Here is a 13,458-nt window from a genome sequence, read left to right as displayed (position 1 = left end):
GGACAGTGTTATTTTCTATTTCTTCCCCAGAAATATTGATATTTCTCATGTATTATTTTGCATTTGTATCACTTATTACAAATTCAGAAGTCACCTTAGTTTTATTAAGTATTTAAATTTTATTTTCTTTCTCCTTGAAAGAGGAGTTGCTTGAGAGTTTTTCAGTTTCCTGGAATCTACTGTGTGTATGTATGAATGTGTGTACAATTAAATATATCGCATATCATAGTATTTAAGTTTTCTATATGAGCTGGGATACTTCTAATCATACATAACACTTAGCCAGGTCTGAACAATGACAAACTTCATTGGCTTTGTCCCTGTGGTTATAGGATAGGTGTGTATGGATTGAACTCCAGCAACCCTTATTCATGTAGATTTCCAAAGAAATCTCTTTTCTTCTGATTTTCCATAAGAATTGGGAGCTCTTGTTGCCAGAGTCCTCTATATATATATATATATATTTCATCCTGTCTCATTGCCTCCTGACCTATTCATTGTATTGATTTTTTAAAATCATTCAAGGTCTTCCTTTTGACCTGAGAATGAGGTCTGTTTCCTCAAAAGAAATTACTACACAGCAATAGGGTTTATCTAACCAAATCTGGATGCCATTTAGAAATTGGGGACAGGGGGTGGGAGAGGATGCCAGGCAGTCAACCAACAATATTAGTACTTGGCCTTGAATTTGTTAAGTTAAATTAAAATCTTGACTAATTGAGGAGATGATGACTACATAGTTCTTATTTCAATTTTTGAGACCACAGATTATTTACACATTATTATAAAGATTTCACATAAAAATGCTTCATTCTGACGCTTCTGTAAGAGCAACATAGCTTTTCACATTATAATTAATATCACACATAGAACATAAAGTAGATCTCATGTGTTGCACAGAGAAGCATTCATAGAACTTACTAGCATTTTATCCACAGTTTACAATGTAGCATCTAGCCAGGCATGGTGGCATGTGCCAGTGCTCCCAGCTGCTCAGGAGGGTGAGGCAATAGGATTGTGAGTTTGAGGACAGTCTGAGCAACAGGATGAAAACACATTTCAAAATAATAATAATAATAATAACAATAAAATGAAGTGTAGCATCTATACACAAATGAGACTCTACTGGCTTAAAACATACTTTGGTTTACTTTGCTACTATTTTTTCCTAAACCCTTATCATACTTCTGGAGCAAAATGGTATATCAGCAAAGTTCTAGGTAGAAATTCCTCAATGTAATATGACTTAAGTATAAAATATACAGTGCAGGGCTGGGGTTGTGGCTCAGTGGTGGAGCGCTTGCCTTGCACATGTGTGGTACTGAGTTAGATCCTCAGCACCACAAAAATAAATAAAGGTATTGTGTTTATCTACAACTAAAAAAAATGCATTTAAAAAAATACAGTGCATTGTAATAAGACAAAGAATGAGGGCTTTGAATAGTTGAAGAAGTCTCCATCGACAAGGAATAGAAATTCAGCTGTCAAAGGAAAAGTCAGTCTTAGACTGTAGAAACATACAGTAAGAGCGCATGCCAGGCAGAGAGGATGGAAAGAAGAAAGGCGCAGAGATGGCCAGAGACATACTTGAATAATGATGAAATGTCTTCAGTTGATATGTTTGGAGGGAAAAAGGCCTTTAAAGATAGAGTGAGAAATGAGTTTGAGGAAGTAAGTAGAGGTTTAAATTACCCTAAATGGTACACAGAGTGTGGATTTTATTTTTTGAGTTAGAGGAAGGATACTGATAGCTTTTGTTTCTATGGGAAGTAGGATTATGTGTGCAAAGCAAACCTTTAGACCAATTACTCATATAGCCATATACAGGGTGGGGGCCGGTAAGGAAACAAATTTTGGAATTAGATCACTTGGAAACTTGATTGGTCTGGGCATAACATGATATGTGCAAAACAGGGTGGCAGTGATGAAAACTTAAAGGGTAAATGCTGGAGACATATCCTGAGTAGGACTTGGTGGCTGTCTAATTCCACGGGAGGGATCCAAAAATAAAATAATTCAAGCTTCCTAAGCCAGATAATTGGAAAGGGATAGGACCATTACTAGAACGGGAAACTTTGGGGTTTGGTAGTGAGGGAGAGGTTCTCCAAAAAAAAAAAAAAAAAATGAGTTTGACATGGCATCAAAGTACTAATAGATGGACAAAGTGGTTAATATGTGTGGCTAGTACTCCTTCACTCACCCAGCAATATTTTATTGAATGTCAGTGTTTTCAGGGAGGCATTGTAGTAAACACAGGAGCTAGAGCAACTAAGATAGAAATATTTCTATAGGTCTGAGAAGGTAGCTTAGTGGTAGAATGCTTGCCTAGCATTTTGGAGGCCCTGTACTTTATGCTCTCGGTGTAATATTCATTCCAATGTGCAAAATTAAGTTGCTTATTACAGAAGCATTGGAATAAGGTGTTTTTATGTGAAGTCTATAATGTGTAAATAATCTGTGGTCTCAAAAAATTGAAATAAGAACTATATAGTCATCATTTCCTCAATTAGTCAACTCAGTAAATTCCTCAATTGATTAATTCAGTAAATTTAGGGCAAAATATCAGCATTGTTGGTTGGAAAAAAAAAGTCCCTAGAATTATGAAACAAGCAAGGTTGTACAAATATATCTGAGGGTTAAGTACAAACAAACTGAGGAAATAATAAAGTGGAATTTAGTTGAAAACAATGTAGGTGGAGCTGCATATGGTGACACATGCCTATAATCTGAGCTACTTGAGAGGCTGAAACAGGAGGATCACAAGTTCAAGGCCAGCCTTAGGAACTTAGTGAGACCCTGTCTTAAAATAAAAAAAAGTCTGGGGTTGCAGCTCAGTAGTAGAGTACTAGCCTATTATGCTTAAGGCCCTGATTTCAATTCCCAATACCACAAAAGTGGGGAGATGGAAGGAAAGAAATAATAATGGAGTAGAATGAGGTGAGGGAGGACACAGGTAAAACATAGACATTAACAATGAGTTGATATCTACAAATCTCAGCAAGGGACACATACAGTTCATCTACTGTTTTCTTTACTACTAGACATAATTGAAATTTTCCTAAAGTATTTTCTTATTGATGGACAGAATACCTTTATTTTATTTGTTTATTTTTATGTGGTGCTGAAGATTAAACCCAATGCCTCACACGTGCAAGGCAAGTGCTCTGCCACTGAGCTATAGCCCCAGCCCCCTAAAGTATTTTTTTAATTGGTTGTTCAAAACATTACATAGTTCTTGATAGATCATATTTCATACTTTGATTCAAGTGGGTTATGAACTCCCATTTTTACCCCGTATACAGATTGCAGAATCACATCAGTTACACTTCCATTGATTTTCTTATTGACATACTCATGTCTGTTGTATTCTGCTGCCTTTCCTATCCTCTACTACCTAAAGTATTTTTTAAAGGCAAAATGTTTTGTGCATAGAGTCAATAGTTAGACAAGACATCAGAGAGTGTAATGAAATCATTTCCAAAGAATAGCCTGAGAGGTAGGTGAAAATGAGTTAAGTGTAGTGCTAAGAAAAGGAAATGATGTTTCGAGGAAAAGGCAAATGGTAGTGTTGACTGCTGCTACAGAAGTTAAAGAAGCTGTAGTTCCAACCTAATTGCTTGCTTGGTTCTAATTTTGTTCATTTCTGTCTGGATGAACAGATAGACATTTCTGTCTTGTCGGCTGACAGGAATTGAGGACCTGAGAAACTTGAGCAAACTGCTTTGATCAAACCATTAGAGGAGAGGTGTTTATTACTTGAGAAATATTGTCCAGGGTTCATTTCCTGACGTGTGATTATCTGCTCTATTTTTAGGAAACTAATGAACAAAAACTTCACAAAATAGCCAATGAACTTTTGCTTACAGAGAGAGCTTACGTCAACCGACTTGACCTCTTAGATCAGGTAATGTTTTCCCTTTCAGAATCATTTTATGTCTCCGCATTGTACATCATTTAAACCTAATAATTAAAGTGTTATAGAAACTGCAAAGTGGGCTTGTTTTTAGCCAGTGAAAGCTATTTGTTCAAGGAAATCTTTAGCACTTTCAACATTATTGGTGAATTCACTGGGTATGAATATTTTATAATTCACAAAAGTAGAGATTTCTTTCTGTGCAAATCACAAAATGACTTTATCTGTGTCCCACAGTGTTAAACATTAGCCTGTTTTTTTTTTTTTTTTATCTTTACTCTGATCCTGACTGGGGAGCCATATTACTATTATAATCTAAGATATTGGTGGTTATAACGCTAACATGAATATATGTGATTGTGTTTGAATTGTTTCTGTTTAGCAGAAACAAATTTGAGAGTGATCTTAGTTGGTGTAGTTATAGGATTTTGAGTTTAATTGTTCAACCTTGTATAAGATACTTGTAGTAGTAACTGACATAAAGTCATCCAGCAAATATTTGCTGAATATGTGGATCAACTTAATCACATTTTGTATTTTCATCATGGGGGAGCCTTATATGATTTCAAATATATTATTAGGGAAGTTTTTAAATGCATTATAAGATAACTATTGGAAATTAATGCATCATAATCCTACATTAGGTATAAAAGACATGACATTTAATAGATTGTCTGCAAATAAATTCCTCTTGTTAAAGCTACCCTGTTTGAGTGTTAGTTGTAAGAATTAACCCACTTCTGCCACTGGAAAATTGGAATTTCATGGAAACAGACTGTCCTGGCACACCTTATCCTTGTTGTCTAGAGTGATCTATGTGCCTGGTGCAGTGAGCCTTGAGGTGCCAGCTTATATGACCTCACTATAAAATAAAACCTCAACTAGAACTTCTCTATTTCAAATAGTGAGGTTAATATACTCTACTATTTAAAATAGTGTACAGCTCAAATACTCACTTTTTAAGAAATTTCACCATAAAACAAAATCAATTTATGAGGAGCTTGGGCCTTTCGAGCAACTTGTTTTCCTTGCAGGAATTATAGACCTTGGAACATTTAGGTGCTTATAGTAAAGATATGTCTTTTCCTCTTAGCAAGTTTTCTTTCTTTCTTTTTCTTTCTCTTTCTTTTCTTTCTTGATCTTAAGCCAAATTAACTTAGCTACAGTTGCTGACCTTTTAGAATCTTAGTATTAATTATTATAGTATCCTACCTATTGGTATCTCTAAGGACATAATTTTGTGTTCTTTTTGCCTCCCAAGAAAATGCAGTGGAGGTGAATTTAGAACATTAACAACCATCTGGACATTATGAAGGAACAGATCTCCTTCTGCCTACATTTAACAGATTGGCAATGAAGAGGTATAGTAGACCTAGTGGAGAATAGCTAAGGCTCAAGGTGGTTCTTTTTTCCTTATTATTTTTGTTTTCTTAATTGTCTCTAAGGGACTTGTTACTCTGTATAGAAGATCCCCCACAACACCCCATCAGTGTTTTAAGTTTTCATGTTTTATTGTTCACTAAAAAGCAAATAAACATTTGAGAACTGAAATGAACTTTTGTTCACTCATTGGCCTGTTCTGTTGTGGGAACTAAATCCTGTATCCTCCCTTCTCAAGATACATAGATTTTAATAAGGAAAAATAAGATTTAAGTCAACCAATTTCAATAAAGGGCAATATGTAATAAGTGCTGGAGAAGTCATTCAAAACATAAACGGAAATGAAACACCACAGTTACTGTGTGCATGTAAAGTACTTTCACATCCCTTAACTCTGGCTGTAAGTAGGAAGGGTAAATCCTATTAACCTCAGTTGGATTTTCTCTGGCACAGAAAGGTATATTAGCATCCCACAGATAGGAGCCGCGTGTAGGTTAAAAATCAAGCATCCTAATTCTTATTTGTGGTTCTTCCAAATCAGAGTATATATCCTTACTACATTTCAAACAATTGACTTCTTGAATCATGAACTTCTCCATTTATTCAATAAAATGCTATAAAAGTCCTGCTACAGGCCTAGCACAGTGCTAGTTGGTTAACCCACAAAGTGAAGTAATATTTGCTTTATTCTTTTACTCAGGTATTTTATTGCAAACTATTGGAAGAAGCAAACCGAGGTTCATTTCCAGCAGAGATGGTGAATAAAATCTTTTCTAACATTTCATCAATAAATGCCTTCCATAGTAAATTCCTCTTGCCAGAGCTGGAGAAACGAATGCAAGAATGGTAAGAGGAGTAGACAGAAACGATATGTCTAAGGCAGTCATACAATGTGCTGTATTGTTCAGCTTTTCAGTTCAAATAGAAATGCCACACACAGCTCTAGCTAGACATTGTGCCAACTTTTTACATTAAAGACTAAGAAGTTGTGCTACGTTTTCAGCTGAATCTGAAAAGCATTTTATCTCTGCACTCCAATTCTTGACTAGTAAAGACAAGATATCAGGGGTAATCTGGGCCTTCAAGAATGCCATAGCATCTCTCTTTACTATGGCATTCCTCAACTGCCTTGGAAAAAGAGCTTCTTTATTTTCTACCAGTCTCACAGCAAGATGGATCTGAGGAAGCACAGAGTGTGTGTAGAAAGTGAAGACTTCATCTGCAGTCTGTGAATTGGCTTGTTCTACAGAAAAACTTAAGGCTTTATTTCTTTATTTGATCCAGGGAAACCACTCCTCGGATTGGAGACATCCTTCAGAAATTGGCGCCATTCCTTAAGATGTATGGAGAATATGTGAAGGGATTTGATAATGCAATGGAATTGGTCAAAAACATGACAGAACGAGTTCCCCAGTTCAAATCAGTGATTGAAGAAATTCAGGTAACAGGACGGTTTTGTTCAAAGTTACGAATTAATTTTTCTATCAAAGTTATATGGTCTTCTAGATCTAAGATTGCTGATCTAAATTTGTCTGAGATACCCATTCTACTGAATTATGCAAAGATATCTCTAAGAAGTTAAAATATCTGTTGGGCACAGGCCACATACTAAGTGCTAAATTCTCCATTTGTTTATGAGACCAGAGACTGACTGCATTAGGGTTCACATAAATTTGCAGAGCAAATTTCCTCTTTGCGAGTTTCAGAGCTTCACATGTTGGATGGAATATAAATATAAACAATGATTGCTATGAACCTTGAGTTTTTGGAATAACAATAATATTTTTAGGTCACTTTATACTGATTTTCTTCTATTCTACCAAATCTGGATAATACATTTTAATAATTCCATAGTAATTTTCTTTTGATATTCTAGTCAAAATTGTTAATAACTTACTCTTTGAAAGAGTTGTTAAGTTGAAAAGGCATTTTCTCCATCACATAACGATCTTGGGATTGGGATTTTATGGCTCTTTGCCTTCTGTTGTATTATATAAATAATGGCACCATCTTAATAATCCTTACTTTTAAACTACTCTTAGTTACTTTCCAGAAACTGCTCTTGGGATTATAATATGTATGCATTTATCACAGCCTACCTCATATTATATTCTCTGACACTTTGCTCTAATACAGCTCTTTCTCCATGCTGTGCTATTAGTGTTATATATATATTACATTTTTTGTGTGTTTTAAATCTGACAATATAGTGATGTTTTATAATTTATAATTCTTTTACAAAATTTTATGTATATTAAAAAGTTAAGGGAGGATATAAAAATATATTTATAAAACATTTATATTCAACCATGTATTTGCCATTTCTGGAGTAATTTTCTTTCAGTATAAAAATGACTGTTGTTTCCTTTAAGGTAGATCAGCTAACAATGAAATCTGTCAGTCATTATTTTTATACAGGCATATTCTCCACCCCCCCCTCACTTTTGAATGATACTTTTACTAGATACCAAATTCTTTTTGTTTGTTTGTTTTTGTAAAATCGAATTTTTAAAAAAATTTTAATTTGTTCTTGTTGGTTATACATGACAGTAGAATATATTGACATATTATTTGTGGAGTATAGCTTCCCATTTTTGTAGTTGTACATGATATGGAGTTTCACTGGTCATATTTTCAGATAGGAACACAGGAAAGTTATGTCTGATTCATTCTACTATCTTTCCTATTCACATCCCTTCTCCCTTCCCTTCATTCTCCTTTGTCTAATCCAGTGAACTTCTATCCTTCACCCTTATTGTGAATTAGCATCTGCATTCAGAGCAGCCTCTGATCTTTTGGGATTGGCTTATTTCATTTAGCATGATAGTCTCTAGTTTCATCCATTAATCAGTAAATGCCATAATTTTATTTTTCTTTATAGCTAGGTAATATTTCCATTGTGTATACATACCACATTTTCTTTATCCGTTCATCTGTTGAAGGTCATTAGGTTGTTTCCATAGCTTAGCTATCGTGAATTGAACTGCTTAAACATTGATGTGGCTGCGTCACTGTGGTATGCTGATTTTAAGTCCTTTGGGTATTCCAAGGAGTGACGGAATTCTTAACTGATGGGTCCCCTCTGCACTTTGAACATGGTCACTCTCACTGCTTTCTTTCCTCCACCAGTCATTAATTTTATCAGTACTTTTCTGTGTGTGATTAATCATTTTTCTCTTCCTGCTTTCAAGAGTTGTTATTTGTTGCTGGCTTTCAATAGTTGGAATAGGATGTGCCTGTGTGGGGATCTTTTTGTATTTGTATTGAGCTGGTTGATCTTCTTGCATTTCTAGATTAATATTTTAAAAATCATTTTTAGGAGTTTTTGGCCATTATTTCTTTAAGTTTTTTTGTTGTTGTTGTTTTGTTTTAATCCTGTTACATAAATGCTGCTATTCTTGATGTTATCCCACAAGTTTATGAAAGTGTTTACTTATCTTTAATCTTTTCTTCTCTGTTCTTCAAATTGTATGATTTTTATTAGTTTTTCTTCAAGTTCCCTAATTGTTTTGTCATCTCAGATTCTGCTGTATGAAAGGGTAAAGTTTCTAAGCTGCAAAGCCTGAGTTAAAAAGTAAAGGACTAGGTATTGTAAAGTTTCTGAACTGCACACAGAACCTGAAATTCCTGAGGCAGTTAAGACAATGCCCGGTGCTGACCACTTAGTTGTTTAATAACCTAGGACCCTGTGCAGTTTGGCACGTAGGCATTCAGGGCCCAAACCAATCATTTTGAATGTATCCCCTCCTTAGGAATGACCAATCACCCCCGCCCGACCTATTCCCACCAATGAATGTGCTAATCATGTATGAGAGTTGTTGTTCAATTTTCCTGCGCCTCATGATGATTTGTTCTGATGTATGCAAAGCCCCCGCCCTCCCCAAAAAGTGTACTTAAGCACTGCTTAACCTCTGCTCTGGGCTCTGGGCTGCTCTCCCTTCTTGAGTGAGCACAGAGCCCCAGCATGCTGGATTCTCAATAAATCCCCTTTTGCTGATTGCATGAGCCAGTCTCTTGGTGGTCTCTTCCTCTGACATTCGCCGGACCCTTATACTGTCCAATGCTTATAGTGAATTTCTCTTTTAGTTATTGTACTTTTCAACTCCAGAATTTCCATTCGGTTCTTCTCTCTTTTTAATTATGTCTGACTCCTCCTTGAAAATTGTCATTTGTACATTCATTTTTTTCATACTTTCCTTGAATTCTTCAAACGTCATTTCATTTCCTTGAACATACGTTGAAGTCTCTGTCTGCCACATTAACTTCTAAAGGTACTCACACCATTTTTGTTGGTTTCCATTTTGTCTCTTTTATAGGTCATACTTTACTTTTTCTTTGTCTATATTTTTTCTGGATATTGGATATTTCAGATAATCCAAAATCATGTCAACTCTGGGTTTTGATTTCTCCACTGAAAGTGGTTGTCATTATTTTTTGTTTGTTTGCTTCTTTGTTTAGTAACTAACTTACACAAAATGGATGAAACCTGTTACTCCTCTGCTATGCAGTCCCTGATGTCTGCCTTCAAGCTGTTTGTTGGCATGTCTGTGTTTGTGAGCCTGGTTTTCTGCAGATTACCCATATGTCTGTGTTGGTTAGGGTACAAACAGCTCTTGGACAGAGGTGTTTGGTTACCTGGAGCCAGAAAGGTCGTGTTCAGTTTATGGGCCTGGCTGTGAATAAGGGGACCCATTTAAAGATTGGGTAGTTGTCAAGTCTACTGGGCTCTTTAAAACTTTGTATCCATGTGTGCAAAGCCTCAGGGTGGTCAGGTGAGTATCCTGACTTGGGCTCTCTCCAGTCTCAGCCTTGAATGTGATTAGTCCATCCACAGCTATTACTTTTGGCTAGTAGAGCCACTGGACCCTCCACTCCTCCACCCCAGAGATCCTCACTTCTACTGAGCATGCTGCTGGGCGTGTGCATTGTGCACCACTCCATATTGAACCTTCCGAGCATCAGGAGGGAAGCTGCTGGTCCTCACAGCCTTACTGCCCTGGCAACACAGGATGGAGTTGAAAGGACAGGAGCAGCCCCGGGCTCAAATGCCATAGATTCTCACTATTCTTTCTCAAAGTTCAACAGTTGTTAAGGCATAAATGCTTTCCAGATTGTTGTATGCCTTAGAGCAACTTCTAAATATGCTGAAATAGTTGTTTGTCAATTTTTTTTTCTTTTAATTTTTTTTTCTTTTTAGTTGTAGATAGGCATAATACCTTTGTTTTATTTATTTATTTTTAGGCAGTGCTGAGGATCAAACCCAGTGCCTTACATGGGCTAGGCAAGCGCTCTACCACTGAGCCACAGCCCCCAACCCCAGCAGTTGCTTTTGATAGGGAGGTTTTACCAGTCTCCTTACTCAGTCTGGAGTCCTGCGGCTTCCCCTCTGCTCTTTTTATCAGCATCTCTTTTCTCAAGATTAAATACTCATGTACCTCTCTGAACACTAGCTTCTTTGAATCGTTTACCAGCCCTTCTTGCAGTACTAAAAAGTGAGCAGAGCCTAAGGTCTGTCTTCTGCAGTCTGTCTTCACACTCTCAGTGACATCCTACTTCCACATGCCTTAGTCTAGTCCTCTGTCCCCAGTCTCTAGTTACTAATGGCCGAGTGCTGTGTGCTTGTACAATTCCACATGAAGGTCCTGTCAAAAACTTTAAATAGGGGGCTGGGGATGTGGCTCAAGCGGTAGCGCGCTCGCCTGGCATGCGTGCGGCCCGGGTTCGATCCTTAGCACCACATACCAACAAAGATGTTGTGTCCGCCGAGAACTAAAAAATAAATATTAAAAATTCTCAAAAAAAAAAAAAAACTTTAAATAGGGAAAAGAGGAGAGGTGAGGAGGGGGCAAAGAGGTAAGAAAGAGAGTGGAATGAGACAGACATCATTAACCTAGATACATGTATGATTGCACGAATGGTGTGACTGCTTCACATACAACCAGAGGAGTGAAAAATTCTGCCCCATTTGTGTACAATGAATTGAAGAGCTTTCTACTGTCATGTATAACTGATTATAACTAATAAGTAAATAAATTAAGTCAACGTGTTCTATAGTTAGCTCCCAAGCATTTCTTTCCATCTGACTTTTTAATGCCTTGCACAAAGTAGATTATAATTCTGACAGGTGATTAGATTTGACAACACAACTGTTCTCTCATTCACCAGAGCTTGACAGTTTGGCCTCAGCTGTGACCTGTCATTTTTCCTCCTCCTGTGTGTATTCATTTGCCTCTGAGATAGTGCGTTCAAGGTGCTTAGCATAGTGCTTGTTGCATAGTAATTACTCAGTTAAGGATGGTAGTTACTTTAAATTCTACCTTTGCAGTGTCTGTCTTCACCAAATATGAAGAAATGGCATGACAATGGAAAGAGTAGTATACTGACAGTAAGCCTCATTTATAGTTTAGTCTGCTACTTTTAACCGTTTGACCTTAGAACACTCTCCTAATTTCTCTGAGCTACAGTTTCTTCATGTAAAAATTTTGACACCATTCATATTTTCCTAGAGATAAAGGTATGGATATATAGATCTGTTAGGGGAAATCAAATGAGATCATTAAACTTGTAAAATTAATATCTTACAAGAAAGCTATTACTCCCCCAGGTTTCATGCCAATTTCGGGCCCTGATTAACTTTCTTCCTTGTCTACAACATCAACTTCCAAGCTGGTTTCCCCACATCCCCGTAAAGCCATCCTGAAGAAGGGTAATCAGATCTAATGATAATCCCTCCCATGTGCAAAAATCTGTATTAGATGAAGCACATCTAAACTCTGGAAGTTCTGATAGTATTATCTCATATTGCCTTTTCTTCTTCATACCCTATTTTCTCATGCTTATTTTCCACAAAATCCCAACTGCTCTCCTTTACTGAAGGAAGATGTTTCATGTACCGCTACCTTGCACAGGTTTTCTCCCTAGACTAGTCTTCCTCACTTGCCTCCCCACCAAAGCCTGCACTCAGAGTTGGTGCTAAATGCTCCATTCCCTGTGAGGCTTTGAGTTACTTGTTTGCTTTGAATGAAAACACCAGGGCCTAATACAGCTTTCTTATCCTGCAGTGCCTTGACCATGTAGATGTTCAGTATTTTAATGGGGGTTTCTTCTTTGTGGAATGTTTTCCTTCTCTTGTTAACAACCTATTGCAAGCAAGTGAAATAGACTTAATTTTGCCCTAAGAAATGGAGTTTAGTTTCTAATGATGAAGAATGCCTTGACCTAATGAAAAATTAAAATGTTCCAACAGATAGCAAGATGCCAGATCTTGTCATTCTCCTAGAGGTTTTTTTTTTTCTTCAAAGGAAATGCCATTTATGATAGCCTCATTATGAAATTTATGAAATAGTTTCGGCCAAGTCCAAAGACATTTAATGTACTTGTGGTTAGTGAATCTCATTATACAGGTGCATCTTTTGAAAAATCTCTGTAGAATGACTTAATAATGTGACTTCAGAAACCCTAGTAGTAACTAATTGAAGTGGTTGCCAGCTATCTGGAATTTTCTGGCTTAAAATTCTGCTCGACTGGGTGCTAGGGATATAGCTCTGTCAATTGAGTGCTTGCCTCACACGCACAAGGCCTCAGGTTCAATCCCCAGCACCAAAAAAAAATTCTGCATGATTTTTTTTTTGTCCCTTTCTGATCTTATACTAGATTAGTGGGCCTTAGATTTTTATATGCAGTGTTTTAAAATGCATATTCTATAGCTTCTTCCCTCTAAAATTATGATTTCATAGATGGGAGTTTGTGTGTCTGCATTTTTAAAAGCAACCCAGGGGACTATGGATGTGGTTCATTGCCCAGCAAGTACAAGGCCCTGGATTTGATTCTCAGCACCATACACACAAAAATAAAATAAAATAAAATAAAATAAAACCTTAATATATTTAATATAGTTGATGGAAGTTATTATAGTGAGTTTTTAGATTGCCTAACCTAATTTTTAAATGTTTCTTTAAAAACAGAAACAGAAGATCTGTGGGAGCTTAACTTTGCAGCATCACATGCTGGAACCTGTTCAGCGGATTCCTCGGTATGAGATGCTCCTTAAGGACTACCTAAGGAAATTGCCCCCCGATTCCCCGGACTGGAATGATGCAAAAAGTAAATGGTTTTTAAATTTTTTTTTTCTTCTCCATTATCAGATAATCAAGTGACCGTGCAGC

General features: G+C 36.6%; 1 protein-coding gene across 1 annotated transcript in view; it reads left to right on the top strand.

The window, feature by feature from the left end:
- Fgd4 (FYVE, RhoGEF and PH domain containing 4) overlaps window positions 1-13,458 on the top strand; it is a 199,890-nt gene that overhangs the window by 158,856 nt on the left and 27,576 nt on the right. Inside the window, exons 5-8 of the mRNA XM_026412320.2 lie at window positions 3,815-3,904; window positions 5,994-6,139; window positions 6,578-6,734; window positions 13,258-13,396. Of these exons, the coding sequence (XP_026268105.2) occupies window positions 3,815-3,904; window positions 5,994-6,139; window positions 6,578-6,734; window positions 13,258-13,396 (532 nt within the window). The remainder of the gene's footprint in view (window positions 1-3,814; window positions 3,905-5,993; window positions 6,140-6,577; window positions 6,735-13,257; window positions 13,397-13,458) is intronic.

This window comes from Urocitellus parryii, chromosome 5 (genome assembly GCF_045843805.1).
Source record: "Urocitellus parryii isolate mUroPar1 chromosome 5, mUroPar1.hap1, whole genome shotgun sequence".
Taxonomy (NCBI): Eukaryota; Metazoa; Chordata; class Mammalia; order Rodentia; family Sciuridae; genus Urocitellus; species Urocitellus parryii.
Note: the sequence above shows the minus strand (reverse complement) of the source record. Positions and strands in the feature narration are given on the sequence as shown.